General features: G+C 50.9%; 2 protein-coding genes across 2 annotated transcripts in view; one reads left to right on the forward strand and one right to left on the reverse strand.

The window, feature by feature from the left end:
- GNB1L (G protein subunit beta 1 like) overlaps nucleotides 1-3,379 on the forward strand; it is a 43,914-nt gene extending 40,535 nt beyond the window's left edge. Inside the window, exon 7 of the mRNA XM_054646060.2 lies at nucleotides 2,657-3,379. Within this exon, the coding sequence (XP_054502035.2) occupies nucleotides 2,657-2,923 (267 nt within the window). The 3' untranslated portion in view covers nucleotides 2,924-3,379. The remainder of the gene's footprint in view (nucleotides 1-2,656) is intronic.
- A 9,320-nt stretch (nucleotides 3,380-12,699) lies between these two features.
- On the reverse strand, nucleotides 12,700-25,245 carry TBX1 (T-box transcription factor 1). The gene is made up of 8 exons (XM_054645945.2): nucleotides 24,481-25,245; nucleotides 22,847-23,261; nucleotides 19,546-19,647; nucleotides 17,970-18,141; nucleotides 17,591-17,746; nucleotides 16,128-16,195; nucleotides 15,834-15,934; nucleotides 12,700-15,092 (listed from the first exon to the last, which is right to left on the reverse strand). Exons 1-8 carry the CDS (start codon nucleotides 24,668-24,670, stop codon nucleotides 14,656-14,658), a joined length of 1,641 nt encoding a protein of 546 aa, XP_054501920.2. The 5' UTR covers nucleotides 24,671-25,245; the 3' UTR covers nucleotides 12,700-14,655.
- Between the last annotated feature and the right edge of the window lie 382 nt (nucleotides 25,246-25,627).

Below are 25,627 nucleotides of genomic sequence, written 5' to 3' on the forward strand. Positions count from 1 at the left end.
ATAAGTAACTGTGGTGCACAGATATCTGCTGTTGGAGAGGGAATGATGCAATGATGGTACTGAGCTCTGTTTTAAGTGGCAGTGTTCCAGTGTGGCAATGAATAGATGATGAAGGGAACTGCAGAGTTTATTGCTATGAGGAAAGTTTGTATTGTCTCCTACAGGAAAGTTGCTGAATTCATCACTGTCAGCAAATTATAGGATTGGTTATGAGCCTTCTGATTTGGATGAGATAGTGTAATTATGTGATGATGTTTGTGGTAGAATGTAGGAGGTAAACAGCTTCTGCAGGTGAGTAAACAAAGCAGAACTAAGAATCTGATAACCACAGAATCTTCTTTGTATATGACAAGAGAAAAAGTCCTGTAAGCTGTACTGTAAGTTTTGTTGGTTTGATTGCTGAGGCTTTTCCCCCAGATGCTGAAACTTAGTCTGCTGCTATTTTGGTTATTTTCCTAATAAGCAGAAGGCTTAAAGACATGCTCTGGCTGTAGATGCAAGTGTCCTTGATTGTGACTGGCTGAAAGCAGCTCACCTGTTTTTACCTCTTTGTTTTCTTAATTACAAGCTGGTTTTCTGGTTAGGAAATTGTGTTGGTATTGGACTGCTGTAGTTAGTGACTTACTGTAGTAGGTCCTGGGATGGCACAAATGCTGGCAGTAGGATTACACCTGGCTGCATACACCTTGAGCAAGTTTTCTCCTTTGTGTTGTTTTTCTCTCTCACTCCTTTATTTGCACATCATGCACAAATGCCCACTGTTCCCTCATGTTCCATAGCCAACAGGCATCACCATGACAGACTTCCTTTTCAAGTTGGAGCTTGCTGAGGACATGCCATTTCTCCAGTTGCCCTGATTGTGCTGTATGGATCTTGCCCACATAATTGACATGAATGATGGGAGCACCATGCCTGGCACTGGTTATAGCCATGAGCCAATAGTCTCAGTTACAGAGTAAGACCCATCCTCCATGTGCCAGGCTGGTGATGTAAGGAATCCCTTCCCTTGCCAGGACATTTACACCAACAAAAATTCCACGGAGGCCATGCTGCATTAGGCCTACCCTGGGGAGTTTGGAGCACATGGACTAACAAAAAGCACAGCCCCACCAAGAGGCCCCCATATAGCCTGCTATTTCTCATTAGGCTTGAGCAGAACTTGCTGTCCTCTGCTCTGAATTCATTGTAGACACATTCTTCAGGTTGTCTTTGAAAAAGAACTGTACAGAGCATGTAAGAAGCATGTCAAGTTTCATTCAGCTTTTGTCTTCCCAAACTGCACAGCTCTTGCTGTTTGAGTAAGTAGCTGGGTAGTTCTTATATAGCTGAAAAATAATTGCTTGTGGCTTTGTGCCTGTAAGGTTCCAAGATGTGTTCAGCTGCATCTGAAACCAACCTTGACCAACATTTCTGGAGTTTTCTACATCCAATATAAAGGTTAAAATTACCTGCAATAATATGTCTTTATAACCCTGTACTAGGTATGCATCGTGGAATGTCCTTCAAGAAGGAAAGCTCCTCAGGTGTGATGTACTTGTCAGTCCCTTCCTGCCTCAGACAAACAGTAAACACCACACAGTGAATTAAACAGGCACTGGATGATATTAAGCTTTGGTACAGGATAGCTACAGACTCAGGCTTAAGGAGAGAGTGGCATTAATGTGTTGTTTCCAATAGTACTTATAAATAACAGCAGTTCAGGGCCAGCTTTATAAGCCAAAGGTGTTTTCCCCATTTTGACAGAAGCTGAGCTGTTCCAGTACAAACACACACTCTTGTGTGCATGTTTCACAGGTGTTTCAGTCAAGTTACCTGAGGTGAGAACAGCAAAGGTGTCTTATTTTGAGCTTTGTGCCTCAAGAAACTCATGTCAGTGAAGCAAAAACTTTTCGTTCCAGGGGCTAAGTCCTGTGCAGCCCCAGTGCCTTCTGAAGGAAGCCAAATGCCTCCCAATTGAATTGTGCCCCTCTGTGCCCCAGTAGTCTCCAAACAGTAACACAAGGCTTCCAAGACTGAAATCAATAACTTGGCCATAATCCTCTCCTTGGATTTGGTGTAAATAGAAGTCTCTTGGGAAGGAGTACTAGAAATACAGACTTCCTGACACTGTAACCCAATTCCTGGAAGCATTCCTTTCTCAAGACTGAGGTAAATGCTACAACAGCTTATTGGGGGTTTTGTGAGGGGCCACAGTAGTAGAAACGAGTAGCAGGTAGCTTAAGCATCAGCTCAGAAGGGTCTCAGCCTGGGAATTCTTCTGCAAAGAAGCAGGGAAAATATATGGACTTAGCTCTGAACATTGTAGCTCATACAAGAATAGCTAGAAGAAAAGGGCAAAGCTGTACTCAAAACCTCAATTCAGAGCTTCACTTGTGACAGAATATATATATAGCTTTAAATGCAAAACAAACTAAAAGCATAGAAGAGTTTGGTTTATTTTATGAAAATTGCTCTGGAAGTGGGAGGCTCAAGTTTTAAGGTGTTTTCTGTCTCTGTCTATTGTTGCTCTCACCAAGCACCATCCACATGTGAAAAGCTCCACGCTCCCTGTGTGACACTGGTGTGTTGGGTGGGCACAGCACCTGCTAAAACACCGAAAGATTCCTTTTTCTTCTGTTTTGAACAACTTGAGCTCATTTGTAACTTTTCCCCAAAGGTTTACAAAACACACGAACTCATCAACGCTGGCATATCTGATATCACCATCCGGCCAGACAAGAAGATTTTGGCAACAGCAGGGTGGGATCATCGCATCAGGATCTTTGGGTGGAAAAAGCTGAAGCCCTTGGCAGTGCTGGACTATCACACAGCAACCGCCCACTGCGTGTCCTTCTCAGACCACAGCAAGGCCCAGGACAGACTGCTGGCAGCCGGCTCCAGAGATCAGCGCATCAGTGTCTGGTCCATCTATGCTCAGACATGACACATCCTGCACTGCCATGGACTAGGAAAACAGGATGGGTGAAGCAATTCCTAGCACTGCAATTCCAACATGCATGTGGGGAAGGGGTAGAATCTGAAGTGAAAGTCCTAGGTTAATTCTTATGCTGCTTGTTTAAGCTATAAATTTTTTCTTCCATAGAAGAAAGTGTATTTTTAAAATTCATAACAAGCAGAACAAGGCCAGTCACAAAGACCAAAGTTGCTTTGGATTCTGCTACAGGTTTTGCAACACCTTTCCTTTGGCAGGTTGCTGACATAACTTGTGCCAATATCTTTTGTAAAAATGGACTGGAATCCCTCAAACTGCAGTGGGGGCAGAATATGTCTGTTTGTAAGTCATTTATGTATCCAAGAATCTGAATCAGTGTAAAACATCACTCTTCCTTGAAAATTTATACCCATTAAACCACCTCCAGTGGTTTCTCATTGTCAGTTACTTTTTCTTCCCTGTAACTGAAAGGCTATCAGAACACCCTTGATTTGTTCACACTTCTGTCAGTTTCTAACTTAAACCAACAGCCAGGAATGTGACTAGGGATGGCCTTCGGCATTTATGAATTTCATTATGTCTCCTGTCACCTCAAGCCTCACAATTAATCACAAGAAAGAAAGGAAAAAAAACTTCCCCAACATTGCACTGCAAAGCTGTGTAAAGCCTTTTACAGAGCCAGTGCTAAATCCTTTCCATAGACTGATGAGCTGAAGGATTTAAACTCGACAATCCAATTAGCGCCCTTCTCCTTGGAGAGTCGGGGCTGAGTTTCAGCGTGGAAAGTCGGGGATTCAGCTGCACAGCTCCCATGAACATTGAGGGGAATCACATGGGTAAATCCTTATCCACACAGGGCAAATGGTTCCATTAACTTGTCATCTCTACCATCATGGAAACTGAAATTCATTCATGAAAGTTTTGTTGTTTGCCTCACAAAGCAGCATCTGCATCCTTCTAAAGCGTATTAGACACACACCAGTGTGCTGGGAGCCAGGGTACTGCTGGATTCTGTCACAAAGCTGCAGTGACAACGGAGTCCAGGCTGAACACTGTTGATACTTGATTGGAAATAATTGTTTCTGCTCCGTAGAGAGATGGAAATCAAAGAAAAAGTGACCAAAAGTGAACAGCAACATCAAAGACTTTGAAAATTATTTCAGGAAAAACACACATGCAAATTAAGGTTTGGGTCTGTTATCCAGCTGTGCCTTGCAGACAGAGAATATTGCTGGACTGAAAGCCTTAAGCACCCAGCCTGATGTTCTTTACATTAAAACACAGAACCAGGATACTGTTGCCAGGCTTTTCTAAATAAAATGTGGCCTTACACATTTTAGAGTGTGGTGACACTTTAAATAATGCAGTTCTTTGATTATTTCTTTACTATTCAGGAGCTGCATGGAGGATCACATTGCAGTTGAAAGTTAAAGCCTAATTTTGAGTGATCCCAAGTCAAGGGGAGGTGATGGTGTTCATTACAGCTACCAGACAGGGTTGCACTTCTCCACCATCATCCACCTCCCACACAGAAGAGGAGCTGCCCCCATACAAGCAGCCCCAGCCTCAGCCTTGTGGAACAAGATGCAGTCACCTTCCACAAACCTGCTGCTGGAAGAAACCTTTTCTTTTGCTCTTTTTCCCCTTTCTCAAAGGAGGTCAGAATTGGCACAAAGAAACAATGAAATAAATAAATGGAGAATATGTTGTTGCATGTGGTTTGGGGGCCTGTCCTAGGGAGTCTGCACAGAGATTTCCTTTTGCCTGTGCTGTGTGGTACAACAGCACACATGTGGCCCAGAGGGTGCCAGCATTCCTCCTCATGGCAGCAAACAGCAGCCTGCACTGTTGGGCAGTTCCCACAGAAGTGAGCTGTAGGTTTAATGCTCATCCAGCAGGGAAAGAAATCCAGGGCTCGCCCATCTTGGGCAAATGGTTAATGTAAGAAATAATTTTTGATGCAAATATTCTGGTGTTGGCACGGTGGCAACCCTCTGGAAAGAAGGATTAATACTCCATGCCTTATTGAGAGCATTATTAGATCAGAGGCTGAAAGTTAGGAGTTATTGAGTATATTTTCTCTGAAAATTGCCATTTACTGTCAACATCTGTATCTAAAGTAATTAGGGAGACCCATAAGGGATGTTTAGATTTACAAATGGGTCTTTTGGAAGATACTTTAAAGATTACTGGGTGCTTTAAATTACTACCTTTTCCTGAGAGTTAAATATTTATGTTTGTCTGATTAGGTAGATTTAAAAACAAACTTAGTCATGCAAGTACAAATTGAAAATGAGGACATGAACTGCATCTCAGACACACAGGTGAGAGTTTTATCAGCTTCAGGAGGAAGGACACAGGTTACAGGGCTGCTTGCAGGAACAGACCCATCCTTTACTTCCCATTACCAAGGCACTATCCATGTCATGCCTTTTCACAATACAATTAATTCATTAACACTTCATACCACTACTGATTTTATCTAAACACCCAGAAAACAGATTTTTCTTTCACATTATAGTTTCCTTGAAATGAGCAACCAGACTACACTAGTTTGATTTAGAGTTGAGCCTAAATGCCATAGTTTGATTGTGAATTACAGTCTTCTAACAGTTTATTTGCCTAAGGAATTAACCTGGACTTCCCCACAGAAGAATGGTTTCCAACAGGAAAGACAGTCTGTGTCAATATAGGCTGTAAAACACAATTGTCTGATTATAACTATAACTGTAAAATACAGATGTCTGATTGCATCTAAGAAATTAACTTTTTTAATTTAAAAAAAAAAATTACAATTGTGCCATGAACATGGTTGTCACTCAAGATTTCCACTGGCTTGCTAGCAGAAGGTTGTGAGCAAGGAGCCACCTTAAGGTGCTGGAGTTAGCTCTGAAATCTCACCTGCCAGAAAGGAACAGGGCTAGCCTGTACCTGGCCTAGAGGATTCAGGAGTGAAGGTGATGACAGCTACATTATTACAAAAGGCTTCCTCCCAAGAATCACTGTCTTTGGCACCATGAGAGGGAAGAAAGCAACCAGCATTCATAAAGTAATAGAAATAAATCCCAAACACCAGCATTTGTGCAGCAATTACCTGGAATATTTATCACCACTTGAATGAATGGGATCTCTGACCCTCTTCAGATTATTTGCAAATGAATCCATTGGTTAAAACTCCTTTCTCTTACCAGTACATGAGCCATAAAGCACTGCAGTCCTTAGTGTAGATGAGCAAGGAAAGATGAGATTGTGTTTGTAGTAATGAGTGAAAAAGGAAGTAAGCTGGGGATATGTAATGAGACAGTTGTTAAATTTAGTCCTTTAGAATGCAATTGCTACAGCAAGCCAAAAAATTACTCTGCAGCTTGACTTGAACTGTTGCAAAGGTTTGAGTCTAAAAGAGCAGATTTTTATAGTTAAGCCAATACTGGCTTCTGGGCTGCTTTTCTTTTTAGCATATTTAAGATGCATCTACAAAGCCAACTTGCAAATTAATAAATCTTTCCTTTAATTCAGTCTGCCAAGAACAAAGAACACTGACTACTGCAGGAGCCATGTTAGTGATGTAAACCAAAGGACTGGGGATTAAACAAGGATTACTGAGTGCTAAATCAATGTGTTTCCTTTTCTGGCTGTGCTGTGAAAGTGTGGATCATTACATAAAACATGGCACATGACTGCCTGGATTAATGCTGGGCAATGTTACGGCAGCGTTGACACACCAAGTTTGATGTCTAAGCATGACCATTGTGCTACCAGGAAAGTGACAGCCATGACTAAGGGGAAAGGCAGGGGGGTTCTGCTAATGCAGAATATTCTGAAATCCCAGCCTGGCTCCCCCTGCTATAGCTTTTCCAAGTAAACTTGGCTGTGTTTGTCTATGTCCTACTCTTCTGGAGCATCCTGGAGGTTTCTTTTTTAATGTGAAGGAAGCTATCCAGAATTAAGATCATACTGGGGGGGAGATGGCAATTCATGTAAGGATCTCACAGTATCAAATTAAATGAAAATATAATCTCTGAGTTGGGAAAGTTTTGCTCACCTGATTTAGTGGTCTGAACCACAGCTGTACCTCCTATCAGCAGTGCTGTGTACTGCTTTATTCTGACCTCAGAGGAATTTGATTTGGAGTTTGGTTTGTGAGAGGAAGAGAAAGAAGAAGTGAGGGGTTAAATCAAAACAAAGGAGAAACTTGTCCCTCTGAGTTAGGTGAGAGGAAGACTGTGGAAGGCATGAAGGGCCTTGGAGCAAACCACCAGCAGTGGCCAGATTGTCCATGGGAGAGGGACAAGGATGGCAGCAGGAGTACCTGGTGGAACTATGCAGTGACAGCTCTGGCCTCTCAAACTCATACACCAACTTACCTTGGTCTCAGATTTGCTTTGACTTCCCTGGCATCCTTTTCTAAAGGTGTCAGTACACCAGGAAATCCTGTAGACCACAATCTACACCTCTAAATAAGCCTGTGTTCACCCACAGGAGAGTGTATTTATTGCTGTGCTGTGAAGAGTCATAAAACCAGAAGCTGCAGTGCCACAGGGGGTAGCAGTGGAAAGGACTGAGGACCCGAAGCAGCCACATGTACTGCAGGAGAACCACTCTGCAGTATTAAAAATCTCCTCACAGGAGAGTGACATGGCAGTGAAAAAGAAATTAATTCTAATAAATCTCTGTTACAGTTTGAAGTGCTAATTATTAAAAAATAAAAGGGAATAAAAAAGGCTGTTAAATTTACTTGAGATTACAGCTGTTTCCTTCTAGTTTTTATTCTCAGTATACATAAACTGGGGCAGCAAAAAACCATTGAAATCCTCAGATGCTTTCTGGACAGCAATGGTCTCTCTTTCCAACCAGTGGCAGGACTGATTGAGCCTGATTATGTCCAGATCAGGAAATTTAGCGAGGATGTTCAAATGCTGAGCCATTACTCTGTTCCATAGCTCTGGCATCTCACACATGCAAAAGTACATTTTCCAAGCCCCCATGGCACTGCTTGCTATAAACATGTTCTGACATAGGTAAGAGGGCAGTGGGTGCACTGGGCCTATGGAATAATTTTTAATATGACAGAGAATGTGGCTGTGGCATTTGTCCTGATGGTAATTTTAAAAATTGCTGATACTCAGTGATTCGTGGATGCATTGTTTGTGTTCATGGAAAAGCATCTAGGCTGCTCTTAACACTTCGAGTAAGTATTGTCTGTTCAGATTTTTTTGCCTCAGATATTTTGATGGCATGCAGACTTGGCATCCTGCTAAATAAAGACGTTGAGTCTTTATAGTTTTATCTCTTGAGCCCATCTGGTTTGAAGTAGTTGACAACAAGCAGGAAAGGGAATAGAATGAAAGACTCACTTCATGTTTGCTGAAATAAAAGAAATGTGCAAGGCAGTGCTCAAACAGAACCAGCCTGGGAGAAGGGCTGCCTCTTCCCACCCCTCCTCTGCCCTTTCCAGATGATGGCTTTGCCTGCAGCCCCTCCAGTCTCATGCTGGTTCTTGCTGCCCAGGGTAGGAGCTCCCAGCCCAGACAAAGGGAGGCTGAAGCAGCCGGGCCAGAGCACCACGAGAAGGGGAACCATTGCCCCCTGGAACAAGGAACAGTGGGAGCACAAAGCAAGTGGAGCAAAATGCAAACGCCCATCATCCAAGCTAAAACCAGTGACAAAAGCAATAGTGCTAACACCTCACACCAAGGTGCCTCTGTAAGTTTTACATGTTGTTTATTCCATTTTCCACTTCTTTTTTGCAATTTAAAGCCCAAGGACATCAGTCTGAGGCCCTGGGCAGCAGTGCAGTCACTCCTGTGAAGGCAGGCACTGAGCACAGCAGGGACACCCGAGGTGTCCTGCCCTGCCCACTGAAGCACCCACTGGTGTCCAGGAGCGTCAGGGAGGAGGAGGGCACTGCAGGAACACATTCCCTTTCCTTCTCCATCTCCCAGAGACCACTAAGAGCTGTTCACAGCAGTGCAGAACCCAGGCTGGAGTGGACATCACAGTCACTCACTCTCACAGTGCACCTCTCAACTGTCCTTTGGCAGCTCCAGTTGCACTGGGAGCAGGAGATGGAAGCTGCTCTACAGCCTGGCAGGATGTCACAACATGGAGGAGTGAGCCTTGCAAATGAGTAGGGCCTCTTCTATCTATGCTGCTCCATCTCCTTATAGAATTAGGTCCTAAATGAGACTTTTCTGGCTCTTGTTCTTAATCACTTTGTTACTAGTTCAAATTTATAATTTTAACCTAAATAGAAGTGAGTGATTTATTGTAATTATTTTGTATAGGCTGCTCTTAATAAACTTTTTAAAAAAAAATCTGGAAAAACATTTAATTTCCCATATGGAAAGAACACATTTATCATACTTTACTTGGATATACTTGGCCAACTATTGCACATATATGCAAAACATATGTGACAAATTCAAGGCTGAATTTCATAAAACAGAAATGCTGTGAAATGTGATATAATAAATATATTACACAGACATATGTGGCCAATTTATAAAACTATGGTATCTTTGGTAAATTTATAATAGGTCATTTCTATTAATGGGGGAGAATGAGGGTGTGTTTTCTGGCATATGCAAGACACATAATACTTTGCACAGCCCTCCTGAAGGACAGTGGGTGTTTGGAGAGCAGACTTGTACATGTACATACACTGTGTATATGGGACAGGTCTGTGTTTTTCAAAATTAATGTGTGTCTTCAAAACCAGGTCTACCTTTTTGCATTGGTTGTGTGTGCACATACTAGGCAGCAAAAAAAAGTATGAAATACTATTCTTTGAGATTTCCAGCCTTTGATACACTATCTAGATTCCCACTGACAATGGGTGTCCCACTGTAACAGCACATTTTATAGGCACATGCTGAGCTCATGATAATGGCAATAATAGAAATCTGGGTACAGTCACTTTCACCTCGTTTTGTCAAACACCTGTGTAAAATATATATCTTAGCAATCAATTGAATTGGAATAATTAAACGAAGAATAAAACGCTTATGTGTAGGAAGACGTTGCATCCATACACATGTACATCCTCTACACACACAGAGTGGGTTGTTAATAACACCAGCTTAAAGCAACGGCTGAGCCATTGCTGGCTGAGTATCCTCAAATTGTAACTCACAGGAGACTGCCCCTTCTTATTTATGCCAGAGCGTTTCAAAGGTGAAATCTTTCCTTTAACCTCCTAATCTCTATTTTCCTCTCATCGCGTATTTCCCAGCTCCGGAAGATGAAGCCCCTCTCGTTTTCCGTGCGTGCCGAATCCACCGCGTGCCATGCCCGGCTCTTCCCTCTGGAGGGAGCCGGCTCTTCAGGCAGGGCCGGCCGGGCTGCGCGCAGCATCTTCCTTCTTCTCTTCCTCCTCCTCCACCGCGGCCACTGGGCAGCGATACCTGCGGGGACCGTCCGAGGTGGCCCTCGGGACGCACTGGGGGTGTCCCTGCCCACACCGGCAGTTCCACACAAACCGCGGGTCAGGCCAAAGCATCCGTGCTCTCAACGCGCTGCAGAATTTGGTTTCAATCCATCAGGAAACCGACCAACAGAAGGCAAAGCACAAAGAACCAACACAAGTATGTGCACACAAACGCTCTTCTCCCACCGTCCAGCCCAGCCGTGTTCCACAGGCTCACGGCAGCTTTCTGAGCTCGTTGGGTAATGATGCTGAAACCTGCTCTGCAGGTACTGCTGCGTTTGCTCTTCCAGCCTTCTCCAGGCAGCAGGGCTCAGCTTCTGCCCCCCAGCCCAAACCTGTGGGTGCCTGACTTGTTTCTAGCAGCTCCAGGGATCCCTTTACACAGGCAGAACATTACACAACCTCCTTTTCTTATTCCACACAGATCAAGGTACAACTGCTGTTTGGTGAGGGATCCAGCATCACAGGCTGAAATCCACTTGCTGGAGAGAAGGAGGAGTGCTGGCAGGAAAGGACAGTGCCCCAGCTGAGGTGGCCCTGACCCATGTAGCCCCACTGGCCATGGCTCTGTGTAGAGATGCACTAGAAGCCCACAGCTCATGGGAGACCCACACTGTTCCCAGCAGCCTGCTGCACACAGAACACCTTTCTATACCTGCTACAGTCCTCGGGTCATTCTCCACCCTGCAAGGCACTGTTACACACACTGTAGCAGGAAGACAAAGCAGTTGCTCCCCTGGCCATGGCCATGTGTACATGTGCCTGATATTGACTGAAGAGGTGCCAACACCTCAGGACACTGAGAGGCAGCTGCTGGAGACCGCCCGCACAGTTCTAGCCAGAGAGTTACAGGGTCTCCCTGAAGAGAAGAAAAGACTAAAGAGAACATCTAGGAAATGTGTAAAGAGCGTGCACGAACACTGCAAACACACCGGAGTCTCATCCTGATGCTCCTATCCTACACTGAATTTAATCAATTTCACTAGCAAGGACAGAATAAAATCAACTGCAAAAAGCCATTTCTGAAACTGGAGCTATCCCCAGTGTTTGGGTTAAGTGATTAAGCAAAGGCCACCCTTGTTCCACCTGTGTGGAACAAGGAACTAATCCTGGATTTATCCACTGAGCTGGGTGACGTGGCTTGCAGACCTCAGAAGCAACCACTGAACTCAGCCTGCAGCCCTTGCAAATGAGCTAGATGGCTAATTTGTTCTCTAGCCCTATTTGGAAAATACAAAGGATGCTTGTAACCTCCACACCGGGGCCTGTTTTACAACAGCTTTTAAAGACACTTCATGTGTAAGTGCTTTGTGTGACCTGAGGTACCCACAAGTGCAAGTATTGCCTGGAAATGCAGCTGCCTTCTTTCCTAGCGTGGGCCATGGCCCTTGGTGACAGCGTGGGCTCAGTGAAGTTTAACCAGACGTGTAATCAAGTCATACAAAGTCATTCATCAAATCAATCTACAATACACAGACAATGCATGGCCTATACATGATATGTCCTGACAGGTAATATGACATTAAAGTGTTACAAATTTCCTGTGATATTCAAAACTGGTCAGTCTGCAGGGTTTTGTTTATTTGAAGTGGATTTTTTCTTGGGATAGAAAAATGACCCTTTTTGTTTCCCATATCTGTAATATTCCCATCCAGTGAGAGAAACATTGTTATGGAAGGAGGGACACCAGTCAAAGACCTGAAGAATCTTGATTTAAGGATTAAAATACAACATGAACTGGATTGCTAACGTGCTTCAATGTGAACATGTCTAAGCACCTTGCATGCTGATGGGACTAAATGCATTGTTAGAAATACCATTTTCATAGCTCAGACTGTAGGCTTGACACAGCTGCATGTTCTCCTTCCATTCAGCCTCAGGACCTCTGCAGTGGTTCTTTAGCACAGAACACAGACTGCTGATCCTGAGGACCCTCTATCCACAGCCATAGCTTGAAGCTGTGATTTTCTCTTCTTCTAACAAATATAAAACTGAAATTCTTACAGTCAAGGAGCCTTGAGCCATTTTCATTAAGGGCACAGTTTAGTCCTGGCACCTTGGGTCATTCTGTGTGTGCTTAAAGAGAACAGGTGCTTACCAATACAAACAGATCTGTTTTCACCTGAGAATCCCAACCTTGCAAACTGGTGTATTGTGATAGATTACCACAACCATGGGCACCTGCAGCAACCAGGGACAGAAGGGAAGGAGCAATCGCCTATGGAGAGCCACTGTTTGCTCAGACTAAGAACTCCTTATTTAAATAACTGCATTTTGTAGGGGAGGCTTAGACTTCAGGGCAGACATGCTGACAAATATACACAAATAATCAAACAAGAAATGAAGAAAAGAAAGAAGAGGAAAAATATTTATAAATGTCACTGTCCAATGTCTTTTCAATTGAAATGAAATAAGATTATCTACATATATCTACAAATATCTACACGTATCTACACTTTGCAGATATGATTCTTTGGTTGTCTTCACTTTTTTTCCTACACTGCAACTATCAAGAAAAAAAAATGGGTTTGTATAATCTTTGAAGGAAATAATAAATATAACAACTTCATTAAACATTTGACCAAAGCTTTGGCACTAATCAGTTTACAGATAACAAATCATACTGAAAACTCTGAAATAACAGCGGCAAAGCAACAGCAATAGAGCACATCCGAGAGCCATTTCCCACTGACTAATAATAAGCACAAGGCTATTTTACATCAACCTTTCTGAGAACATTATGCTTTAGTCAGACATTAAGAATCTCACAATTCACTGCAAATGTCAAATAAAATACATATTTCTTGCACAAGTCTTTTTTTATGGATCCAGATATATTTTTAACAGAAAAAAATACATAAAATATTCATGGTAGCCTGTATGCCTTCTTAAACCTTTCCAAAACGGTTTTGGAAGCCCAAAGCCCACTGCCAGAGACAAAATAAACATTGCTATTAACATTGCCACCTGCACAAGGGAAAGAACATGTTTTAAAGAGTTTATAATGAAAATGCACAAACATGGATGAATAGATGACTTTAAAAGAAATAACCTCCATCTTTTAATGGAGTCATGTGGAAGAATCAGGAAAGTGTTCATAATACTGTATACCAACACAGCTGAGGAGCTGCTCAATACCTTCTCTGAACACAAAGGGACTGCCTTCGGTGAGCATCTGACAAAAACACAAGCCAACTATTCAAAACACATCACTGGAGAACTCTGATGAGCAGGGCCATCTTTTTAGCAGTAAGGAACAACTACTGAATGAAGATACTGAAGGAAAAAGAAAAAGTACTTACCAGCATTAAGAGGGAAGATACAGCAAGCAGGTAATGCAGAATAGATGCTTTAGAACTACTGCAGTTTGGGTCAGCCAAATATAAGGGGTGAACTAGTCAGAAAAAAAAAACTGAAGTCCCTTTAAAAGGCACCTCCATGAGAGAGTATTCAAGAGCTCAGGAAAGGATGCAGGAAGGCAGAACCGTGTGAGGCTGCCTGGGAAGCAGGTGGGAAACACACAGCCTGAAATCTGCAGATATCCCCCCACCCCCAGGCTGGTTTTTAAACCTTTGCAGGTATTGTTGGGAAAACAAGATACAAACATAGCTCCAGAACATGCTGCTATGGGTAAGGCATCCCAGTGAACCCCAAAACTTACAAATGGGTCAGGGCCGGAGGAGAAGTGGGCAATTTGTTCTGGCAGTGAGGATTCAAAGCACTCCCTTAAACTAAACTCTGCTTCCCCAAGAATCGCCTCAAAGAACCACCTGAGCCACCTGTGAACCAGCCCCCGGTGTGCCCCGGGTTGGGAAAGACTGACACCGACAAGTGCAGGACAACACACGGCCCACGGCCGGCCCCACAGCCCCCGCTCGGTGCTCACGTACAGGCCCCGGGGGCACCGCCAACACCAAACCTCCATCAGAAGGCCCGGCGGGCGAGTGAGAGGGGACAAGTCACTTCACTGCTGCCGCCTCACCGTCCTCCCACCGCATCCCAGCCGCCCGACGGTCCTCGGTGCCCGGCACGAACGGAGGCGCGGGGGAATAGAGAGATAAGGACATATGGCTTCATTTATCAAAGTGCAGCCGCGGGTCACACCGCGATGGAGCTCCCGGCACCGCCACCCTCACAGCCCCCACAGGGCGGGGCGCGGGGCGGGGCCCGGCTGCCGGCGATTGGGCTGTCTGGCTGTCGATCAGATCAAGCTGGCCAATCAGCTCACTCGTAAGGAGGGCGGTGGGGGAAAGGCGGGAAGGGGGAGGGCGGTGTCTCTCGTGTCGCCGGTGCCCCGTTACCGGGGCCCGTAGTCGTAGCCGGCGGGCGCTCCGGCCGGCGAGTACATGTTGGCGGCCGCCGCCGCTGCAGCCGCCGCGTTCATGTGGTGGTGATGATGGTGGTGGTAGCTGTGCCCGCGGATGCTGGGGAGGGGATAGGGGGCGGGCCGGCTCTTCGCCCCCAGGTAGTGGTCGTAGGCGGCGGCCGCCGCCGGCGGGTACTTGTAAGGATGGTGGTGCAGCGGCTCGGACGCGGCGGGCTCCAGGCGCAGTTCGTGGTGCGGCGGGCTGGGCCGGCCGCCGCCCGCCCCGGCCAGCGGCACCAGCCCGCCGCCTCCGCCCGGCAGCGCCGGGCTGAGCACGCGGGACATGAGCTGCTGGTGCGCGGCCTCGGCCTGGTGCAGCGCCGTCCCGCCGGCCTCCCGCTCGAACTCCCGCCGGCTCTCGGCAGCATCTACGGGGGCAACAGAGTCAGTGCGGCCGCGCCCGCGGGAGCGCATCCGCGCACACCGGGAAGAGGCCGCGAAGGGAAGAGCGGGGCGTGCAGCAGCGGCATGCGGCAGGAACGGGGCTGGCGGGACGGGACCTTCTGACTGCGATAAATGGAGTTGAGTTGACTGACAAGCTGGTACACGCCTGACATTTTTGCAATTGTGTAACACTAAACAAATACAGACTTCCCTTTATTTTGCAGGCCCGGTGTGCGTTGGAAGAAAGGCCTTCGGTTGTCGTTGCAGTTGTTTGCTCTGGGTAATGGAAAAGCAGTCAATGGGCAGAGGTGCTGTTCGACCTGACTGCAGCTCCTGAATGGAGTGGGTTGGCCCTAAATGCACTGCCGAGGCACATTAAAAGGGCAATGCAAGAAGGAACCTGTGGCCAGCACTGCATCTCTGCCTGAAAAGCTGAGTTTGTTGCTAAAAAGTCGAAAATGGGACACTTAAGGCAAGGGGCAATGTTTTTTAAAGCAGCAAATTTTCTTAAGCACACAACAGCAAATGTTGTAGTCCAAGGAAGAATGAATTAGGCTATAAAAGCAGGTATTTTTCTTTAAAAAATGAGCGATAGCACAAAGCTCATTAGCAATGGGGCTGTGCACCAGCTCAGTGAGCAAGGCTGGCCCCAAGCGTGCATGCACGGGCTGTGCAGGCCAACAGGGCCTGGGAGATGCGCTGGCCTGGCCACTCGGGGCTCTCACCTTTCTCTGTCCCATTCTGGTGGGCTGGGGAAGAGACTGGATTCCGGGATCTGGCAAAAGCGCTCATGAGAGGAAGAGGCCCCGGCCTGTGGTTCCTGGGCCTGGAAGAGGAAGGGGAGAAGTGATACAGAGCTGATGGTCCAACAGAATGAACAATTTGAGTACTATCTCTCTGAGCTGCAGCTCGGAAATGGGTCCCCCTCCATGAAACCCTTGTGCAAATGTAAGCTGGGCAGATACCTGTGAAATAGGGTGAGTGGGGTATTGCCATAACCAATAAAAACATAGCCTTACCAGTCCTCAGGGTCACAGTCTCTGAATCCCTTGGCAAAAGGGTTGCTTGCAATCTTCAACTGCGTGATCTGTAAGAAGAAGTGGCAAAATGTCTCAAAGCAGCACACAGGGCTCCCTGGCCAAACAGTGTGTGTTCCTGAGCAGGCTTTGGGACTCAGCAGTGCTTGGTGTAACAGAGAGGATCCAGGTGGCTGGTGGAGCCAGGGTGTTCTCTGCCACAGAGCACAAACATGTGCTTTCCCTCTGTTAGAAAATGCGGGCTAACATGCTACCTAATATGAGTTCAAGGTGAAGGGAGAGGCAGTCTGAGTTGGCTGCAAAATCTGACTAAATGCACTTGTAAGAAAATGCCACATTATATGGGTCACCACTGGAGCAGTTAAGACAAATCACTGGATAAATCATACTTATGTATTTATTTAATTCGCCAGGGAGAAGGCAGGGCATTTTCTATATTTAAGCAAATCCACGGATAAAGTATGTGATTGTGAGTTTCCGGAATGGGTTGAAAAACAAACTTTAAGCCCCTCAGTGACAGTTCCAGCCTTAGAGGTCAAACTGATAGAAAGCAGGAGAGAAAGAGCAGCTGTCCGGAGCCATCAGGCAAATGCCAGCCGGGGAGGGACTCCAGAGCCCCTTAAAGGCACAGCCTTTCTCTGGCCTCGCCGCCTCCACCGGGGCGAGGTGCGACCCGACCGCAGCATCCCGGAGGGAACTCAGGTCAATTTGCTCGGAGCCACTGCAGAGGGTGACACTTGCGCCGGTTGCTCAGGGACAGCCCTGGGACACAGCCCCGGCCTGCGCGGCATCGTCGCGGAGCGGAGCCGTTCGGAGCAGCGCTGAAAAGCCCCCGCTATGAAATCGTATTTCCACTCGCTGCTGGGATTCCTGCTCTTTACATTACACTGATGCGATTTAAAGGAGCAATTGGATTAACTGCTGCCCAGAGATCTGCATTAGATTGGGGTGGGGGAGTTGTGTTTCGTTTTGTTTCGTTTTTAACGTACAATTGTATTCTGAGGAGAGACAGACCGCTACGAACTTAAAGCAGTAAAATCGCAGATTTATCCAAACAAATTGTGAGTGACATTTCGCAGCGGGAAGCCTGTAGTTTCCCCACTAGCCCCGGTCTCGGCTTTACATAGGTAATGAGGTCCTCGGGCGGGGGGGAAGCTGGCGATGGGGCTAGAGCCCACGTCGCTTCCTCGGCGTACACCGATGCAGTTCCGCGCAGCTCCCCGGCTATCGGGTTCCTAGCGCTGCCCGGAATGGGTTTAGCAGATGGGGAGAAGGCGGGAATACCCCCAGCCATCCCCGCCGCCGCCGGACACCCGCAGCCCGGCCTCCAGCCCCGGAGCCGGACGAAGGGGCTGAGCCAGCACCGGATGCACCCGCACCCATGGTACCTCCGGGGCGACCCCAACCCCCGCTTTCTGCTGCCCCGAGCTCCGCTGCTGCCTCACCCGGTGGTTCTGGTAGGCGGTCACCGCCGTGAAGCGCGTCTCCTCGAAGACGAAAGTTTTGAAGTTCTCCTCCGCGTACTTCTCGCTGTCTTTCCGGGGGTCCACGTAGACCACGTGAAAACGCGGCTGGTATCTGTGCATGGAGTTCAAAATGATCTGAATGATAAAACGAGCAAGGAGACAATAACTGATCCAGGCGGAGCATGGAGAGAGGAGAGCGCAGCCCCGGCCCTGCCGGCTCCACTGCCCGGGACAGCCGCGGGGCTGGGGCAGAGCCCGCGGGGAGGGGGCGGGCAGGGTCACCCCACGGGAATCATAGCGCGGGGAGTTCCCACCCCGTGCAGCCCCGTGTTGGACATTTTTACCCGGGAACACTTACATGCCCGTTGTCATCCAGCAAATTGTTGGTCAGCTTGAGCTTATCGAAGGAAACGATCTGCTTCATCCACTGCGCCCCTTTGGCCGGGGAGTCCGGGTGGTAATGGACTCTCCCGGGGGTGGCGGGGTCGGCTTTGCCAGCCACCAGCCAGGAGGAACTGTGGAAGGCGTACCTGCGGGAGGGAGAGGCACCCTCAGCCGCGGCCCGGGGGGCTCCCGCCCGCGTCCGTGCAGCGCCGCTCCCAACGACTGCAGCACCTGCGCCCGGCAGAACCCGGCCCGGCCCGGTCCCCCTGGCCCACCGAGGGGGAAGCACCGCCTCTCCATCACTCCCGCTTCCCACGAGAGGAACGAGCTCTTTTCCGCAGCCAGAATTGCTGCGGAGGGGATAGACTATTTTATCACGTCAGCGATGGAACTGTCGTGAGAGAAATCTGCAGGATGGAGGAAATTTATAGCTACCCATGTAGATTTGGGAGAGAAGCCACAAAAGCCTCCCCGTTCCTCTAAAAAAAAAGGTGGAAAAAAGCCCTCTATACAGTAATATTCTCGCTTTAAGTGAAGAGTGGAAAGTTGTGTGTAGATTAATAGCAGGTTCAGAATTTAGCAGTCTCGTTTCATTCTTTCAAAGTACATATTCAACAGTAACATTTAAAACAGAGAAACCAATCTTCTATACACGTGTTTACTTTAAAAGCCAGTGTTTGCACAGGGGGAATTAGACACCATTGGACTTGAGCAGAAACATTACTTTTTAAAGATATACTCAATTGGATGTTATATATCCTACTTCCCTTGACAAGCAAACATTTCTAGGACGCCCTGAGAATTTGGATATCTGTCTAAATATTTATATATCGGACCCTGCGATTCCTATGCAGGCTGCCTGCTCGGCGTCTCGATCTGAAGCTAAATACATAATGCGCTTTTCACTGTCTTAAAATTAAAGGGGCTCCAAACCAGACCGCATCACTGCCTTGTGAGTCGACAGTTTCCAAGGCCTTCCTACTCTGCCACTGGAAACAAGGGCAGGGTTTTGTGGCTTGGGTGGCTGGTGCCTTTCCAGAGCACAAAACCCACTCTCTTCACCCAAGCACCCAGGGAGCTCCGCAGCAGGCACGGCACAGCTTTGGGACATGTGCTGAGGGGCTACGGCACTCAAGGAGCACCGAGGGGATTTTTGTTAAGTGGCAAAGGGTGTTTGCCGGTGGAGATGTGTAGCAGTACAACAAGGAGAGCTTTTCTGGGCAGGACAAGGCAGCTCCTGCCCTGTGCCCTGTGGAAACCTGCCCTTCTGCCCATGCTGGTCTGGCCCCGGCTGCCTGTGAGCCTGGTGCGGGGGCTGAGGGGGCCCTGCAGTCCCGTGCAGCCGCTCCTGGCCCCAGACTCATTGCAAGAGTGTGAAGGAGACCCCAGGTCAGTCACATCCCGTGTCCCCTCCCTGTCTCACAGTGACAGGTGTCACGCCCAGGGGCACATCCCTGAACCCCCAGAGGTCAGGAGCAGAGGGTGGGCAGCGACCCACCAGCCCCTACGGCTCCAAGAACCGCGAGACAGTCCAGGGATTTGTTACTTGCCGGTATCGCTTGTCATCCACCGGGACGAAATCCATGAGGAGCATGTAGTCAGCCATAGGGTCCATCCCAAATATCTTCACCTGGAAGGTGGGGAACATGCGCCTGGCACAGAGAGGAGAGAGAAGTGCTATGCTGAGGAGCAGCAGGGAGCCCCGAGGGGCCGGCACGGGTCTCTTCCCCTCCAGCTGCTCCAGTACCCTCCCAGTTGTGATGCTAAGTCCCCTCGAAGAAACTGCTGGCCAGAGGAAGAGGCAGATACACCCAAGCTGCCTGGGGAGACTGGCTGCCGTGTTCCCCAGCCCTCAGCAGCATCCTGAAAGGTGGGCCGGAGGGTCCTGCCTCTCCCACTGGCTCGGGGACCGTTCATGTCAGACACCCGAAATGCTCCACCAAGGTGGAACGGAGAGGACAGGGGAAACAAGAGCATCCTCGGCCTTTGCTATGGGGAGATCAAGTGAAAATAATTTTTTCTCCGTGGTTTCTCCATCATTTTAGCTGACCTGACTGGAGGCAAATGCAAGGCATTACCCTGTCTGCAGACCCGCACTCAAGCTCGGCAGCCCGTGGGGGTCAAATCTAAAAACTCCAGCAAACGACACGAGGTGATTGAGTTCCCACCTGTGCAGCTTCTGTACCCACCAAACTGCGTTCGTTTGAAAGCAGTGGTTACAGCAACAGCCCCTAAGGCCGCGGGAGACCTCTCCCGTCCCGGAGGGGCAAACGCTCCCTCTCGGTGGGCAAGGGCTAGAGGGCAACGGGGATGGTCCCAGAAAACCCCGTCCCGCATCCACTTCTTTGCAAGAGCCCGGCCGGGCTCCCGCTCCTGCACCTTTGCGGAACGAAAGGGGGAGCGGAAAGGAGCCCAGGGCTCTGGAGTTGGGCAGGCCAGCCCCCGCGGCTGCTCCCCCAGTTCTTCTCCGCGCAGGCCCCCGGGGACCCAAAGCTAAGCCGAAACGTGGATCCCACGCTCAGGGAGGGCACGATTCCTTCAGGGGGCTGCAGTACAAATGCGATCGGCGGTGGGCTAAGGGAAGGGGCCGGGACGGTCCACCCGTCCTCCCTCCTGCATCTGCACACACGGGTACCAGGGCCTCGCCCGCAGCTCCCCGGCGGCACACGCCGATGAAGCGCCCTGGCGTCGGGGCTCCTTATGGCTTCGTTTTGTTTTATAGAATAGCAAAGCAAGCGAGCGCCTATAGGCAATATTTCGGGAAGGGTGTTTGCAGCCGTTGAAAAACCAAAGCCCCACCGCCCCCTGAACAAACAGCCCGATCAAACCCGGACACAGAGAGCCCCCCCCGGCTCGTTCTCGGGGCACACGGCCGGACCTGTTGTTCTGTCCCCCTTCCCCCCTCTGAGGGGCGATGGGTCAGCGCGCCTCTGGCTCCGCAGCTCTTCCACAGCGGGCCCAGCACTGCCGGGCTGCATCGGGATCGGGCAGCTACGTCTCCCTCCCCGTAAGGCTTCAGCAAACTCTGGAGGACGTTTTCAGTCGCTCCCTCTGTTATTATTATTTTTAAACATGAAAAAGCCCCCATTAGCTCCAATTCCGGTGTTTCTTGTTCTAAAACTTAGTTTTAAAACAAACAACCTGAGATGATAAGACCCATCTAGACAAACAGCAGGGCCAGCCCAGAGGTGCTGGAAGAGAACAGGCTTTGCAGCGCCTTCCCCGAGCCTTTTCCTGCTGCTTGTACCTCGTTTTCTCCTGTTTTTACTCGCTTGTCTGGAGTTTCGACTGTGTCATAAAGTAAACGAAGAAAAGTGTGGGAGAAAAGCCCCCGATTCAATTCGAATTGGTTAATTTCCGAAGCCTTTTGAAACGGGATATTTGCAATCCTTTCTCTCTTCTTGGAGAGCTAAGAGAGTCAGATCGAAGAACTGTTTGCAGAGAGCCTCCGCCTGGAGCCTGAACGACCTTTTCCGCTAAGGAAAGCAACGCCGAGCCCGGCGCCGGGCTCAGGGGCCGCGGCCGGAGACAGCGGGCTGTGCGAGCCGGCGCCGGGGCAGGCACCGTCTGCGGGAAATTCCGCCCGGGTCCCGCAACGCAGCGCCGGCTGCTTTTGCACCGGGCACCACGGTGATTGTTTCATTTTAGGAAATTGCTAATATTAAAAAAAACCCACCCAAACTTAAATGGCCACTGCGTACATGTACGTATGTTTCTTTCTTTCTTTTTTTTTCTTTTTTTTTCTTTTGCACTTTCGGGACCCTCAAAATCGCTGACGGGAGAGCGGGAGCGCACGGCCGCGGTCACAGCTCTTGCCAGACCGTTCGGAGCGGAGTCCGACCCTCTCCCCCGGCCGGCCGTCCCGTCGCAGTCAGCCCCGGGGCGAACTGAGAGCAAGCAACGGGGGATCCCTTAATTTGTTTGTTTTGCTTTTCTCCCCCCCGCCGAATCGCTTTAAACCAAGGGAAGACTCAGAACCTGGACAATTCGCAGCTCTGCCGGAGCCTGGCGGGGAAAGCCTCGTAGCGCTGCCCGAGCCGCCGCGGCCGCGGCGCTTCCCGGAGATCTCCATTAAATGCAGTAACTAACAATTGTAATTGGGACTCCTCTTCCCCCCATATGTTTTGCTCGTTCCTAACGCGATCGCATCAGCCGCTTTCTTTGTTCCCTGCCCAGGAGCGGGGTCCTGGCCCCGAAACCGCGCCGCGGCGGCCGGAGCAGAGCTGAGAGGAGCCGCGTTCAGCCGGGCTCGTTACTCGATAATCGGGAAATACAACAGCCCTGGAACGCGTTTCAAGGTGCAGAATTAGGGTCTGTTCGCGTCTCCGCCGGAAGGAAAACATCTGCCCGTGCTAAGAATGTATTTAGCAGGTTTTGCACGGTTTGCGTGTTGTTTTTTTCCTTCCCCCGTATCGTTGCTGTCCGCCCCGGGAACACACACCGTCCTCCGTAAACACGGATCAAAGTCCCGTGTGGGGTCGCAGCCGAAGGCGCCCGGAGGAGCACAGCGCCCTTTTAAGCGGGAGTAAAACCCAGTGCCCTGCCTGCCGTCCTCCGCACGCCTTCGCCGTCAGCCCGCAGCAGCAGCCGCGCGTTCTTCCGCAGCACCGAGGCCTTCGGGCCGCAAGAGCTCGCAGATTTCGCCCCAGGAGAAGCGCAAGGATCAAATGACGGCGACCGCCGGGCCGGGCCGGGCCGCTCCGCGACTCGCCCCTGGGCAGCAGCTTCAATCTCCCCCCAAACTGCGAATTCAACCACTCGCACCGGATTCTCCCGCCCCGACTGGCCTGGGTGCCCGGGTCCGGAGGGAGCGGCTGGAAAACCGGGGCCGCTCGGGAGCTCCGCACTGACCTGCCTGCCTTGGTGACGATCATCTCGGTGCCCAGCTGGTTGAACTCGTCCCACAACGCCTTCATCTCTAGTTGGACGCTCACGTTGGCCACCTTCGGGTTCTTCTTCACCGGCGCCTTGGCCGCGGCGGCCGCCCCCGTAGAGCAGCCCGAGACTGCGGCCGGCCCCGCAGCGGCTCCACCGGCGCCCTCGGGCTGCTCGGGGCCTGGGGGCGGCGGGTTGGTCCCGGCCGCCGCCGCCGCCGCCCCGCCGAAAGGGTAGCCGTGCTGGGGCTGGGGCGGCGGGTGCGGGTGCTGCTGAGCCGTGCAGGGCTCGTAGTGCGGCGGCTCATGCTGTCCGTACGGGTCCCCCGGGGAGGGGGAGAGGTGGTACCCCCCGGAGGCGTTCAGGCTGCTCAGGCTGTTGGCCGTGAAAGCTGCAACATCGCAAAAATGGGACAGCTGGGTGAGCCAGGGGCTGGAGATAGCTGAAATCATTCCAAAAACAAGCGGTCAGGGCTCCGCTCCGGCTCCCGCTTTCCCCCCAGCTCCGCGCCGCTCCGCGCGGCCCCCGCCTCCGCACCGGCTCCGCGGGGTGCCCTCCGCCTCCTCTCCTGCCCCGCGCCCAGCCCAGCGGGGCGCCTCCCCCTTTCCGCTTTGCTTGGCCCCAGCCCCGCTCCCCCCGGGGCAGGCGGGGAGCTCGCTGCTCCCGCTGCCTGCCTGCCTAGGCTTCTTTTTTTTTTTTTCCTTTTTTTTTTCTTCTATTTTTTTTTTTTTCTTTTGCAAACCCGAGAGGTCTGCCAAGAGCCTCGGCGGTGCAAAGCCCGTGCTATCTCTGCAGGACTCCCTCGCCACACACTACTTGGGACAAAGCAAACTCCCTCCTTTCGCCCCCTCTCCAAAAATTGAGAGAAAAAAAAAATAGAGGAGTGGGGAAACTCAGAGAAAGAAATCGGCTCTTATTTCCGTGTAGCTACGCTGCTGCAGGTAACGTCCTTCACTCTGGAGCCGCGGGGCTGCGGCTGACAGGGGAAGTCGGATCTGGTTTGGCAATGCCCCATTCCTTCCATCCCCGGACGAGAAAGAGGAAGAGGCCGGGACCAGAGCAAAGCTCGGGGTTCGCGCCGAGGAGCACCGGGACGAACCCGGCTGCGCAGCCCTCGGCCGCCGGCCCGAGAGGGCCCCGCGGCGCATGAAGGCCGCCCGGCGGAGCGGCCGCTCCTTCGGCTCCCCTCCGATGCTGAAAGGCTCCTCGAGGTCCCGGGGGTCTCTTGCGTTATTTCCGACGCAGCCCCCCAGGCCGGACAGGGGCTGCAGAGCCGGTGGGAGCCGAGCCCCGGCCTGCCGGTGCCTCAGGCACGGCCGGCGCTGTCGGGGGATGCTTTCAGCACCTCTGAGAAGACGCGAGTCCCAGCGGCGGAGCCGTCGAAAGCTGCTACCGGGCCACGGGCAATGCCTTTCTCTAAGGGAGGGCTACAGGGGCCCAGGCGTACCGGGAGAAACGGCAAAGCCTCCCCCGACCGGCTCCGCGGGCAGGCCGCGTTCTGCGCGCTGCCCCTGGCCCGGCCGCCGGCACGGGCCGTGCGAAAGCCCTCGAGTACGCGGTGCCCGGCGGTCCCGTCCCCGCAGCCCTGCGGGGTCGAGCGCGGCACTCACCTTCCATGTCCCTGGTGACGGTGCTGAAGTGCATCTTCTGAGGGCGGCAGCCGGGGCGGGCGGGCGCGCTGCGGCCGCCGCGGCGCTCCTCCAGCTCTCCTTTCCCTGCTTGCTCGGCGGCGGCGACTGAAATCAGAGAGGCGATACTGAAAGCATTTGCCTTGGGAGACAGAGGGCTGTTTTCGTCCATAGGGGAGACACCAATGCAGGAGCAGCAGGCGCGGCAGCCTCCCACCACGAGCCCCCCCCCTCCCACCCCCTAACTCCCCTCCTTTCTACCGCACCATCCAGGGAGGTGCGAACGAGACCCCCTCCTTCCAGACGGGGGGGGAGGGGTGGGGAAGGGAAACTTAAAAAAAAAATAAATGCAACAGAAAACAACCTAAACCCTCGCCCCCCCGGGAAGGGCGTTGGGGAACAAGAAACTTCCCCGGGTCCCTTTGTAGCTAGCGCCGAGCACCGCAACGGCGGACCGAGCTCTGTCAGCGAGACGGGAGCGGGGGGCAACAAATAAATAATCCACGAATTTCTTTCCCGGGGTGTCCATTTCTCACCACCCTCCCCCCTTCCCCAATTCGTTCCCTGCGATTTATTAATTCATTTTCTGTCTTCCCTTCCCCTCAACCACCACCTCCTGCTTCTGCCCCCCTCGTCCCCTCCTTTTCTCCTGCACGAAGGGAAAGTGTCTCCCTTATAGGCGCTTTCCCCATTCAGTGGCTGGGAGGCGTCACATGGAAGCCGGGGGTGTTTGCCTGCAGAAGCGGCGGCGACGGCGGCGAAAGCGAAGTGAAACTCCTGCCGAGACGGTGTCAAAGGGCTGGGGAGGCCCTTCCCCGCCTCCCGGGCACGGCGAGCGGCCGCCGGGGAGGGATGGGATGTGCTGCGGGGCGGGCGGAGGGGCCGGCGGTGTCAATCACGGCGCCGGGAGCCGGCCGACGGGAAGGGAAGAGCCGAGCCGAGCCGAGCCGAGCCCGGCGTCACGCTGCGGATGTCCGGCACCGAGAGAAGGGATAGCTCTTTTCCTCCAGCTCGCATGCACTGCGGGGCTGGGGGCGACCCTCGGGGCTCGGTGGCCGCGGGGACCCGCGGTCCGAGCCGCCGCAGCAGGCGGGGTCTGGGCACGTCAGGGTGAGCAGCGGGTGCAGGT

The sequence above is a fragment of the Agelaius phoeniceus genome, chromosome 18 (assembly GCF_051311805.1).
Source record: "Agelaius phoeniceus isolate bAgePho1 chromosome 18, bAgePho1.hap1, whole genome shotgun sequence".
NCBI classification, from domain to species: Eukaryota; Metazoa; Chordata; class Aves; order Passeriformes; family Icteridae; genus Agelaius; species Agelaius phoeniceus.

Excerpts from the sequence above, each read along its gene's own strand:
- TBX1 (XM_054645945.2), bottom strand. The coding sequence starts at position 24,670 with ATGGACGAAAACAGCCCTCTGTCTCCCAAGGCAAATGCTTTCAGTATC. Across the intron at positions 23,262-24,480 it reads CGTCACCAGGGACATGGAAG|CTTTCACGGCCAACAGCCTG; the intron begins GTGAGTGCCGCG and ends GCGATGTTGCAG. Across the intron at positions 16,196-17,590 it reads CCGCCTACCAGAACCACCGG|ATCACGCAGTTGAAGATTGC; the intron begins GTGAGGCAGCAG and ends TTCTTCTTACAG.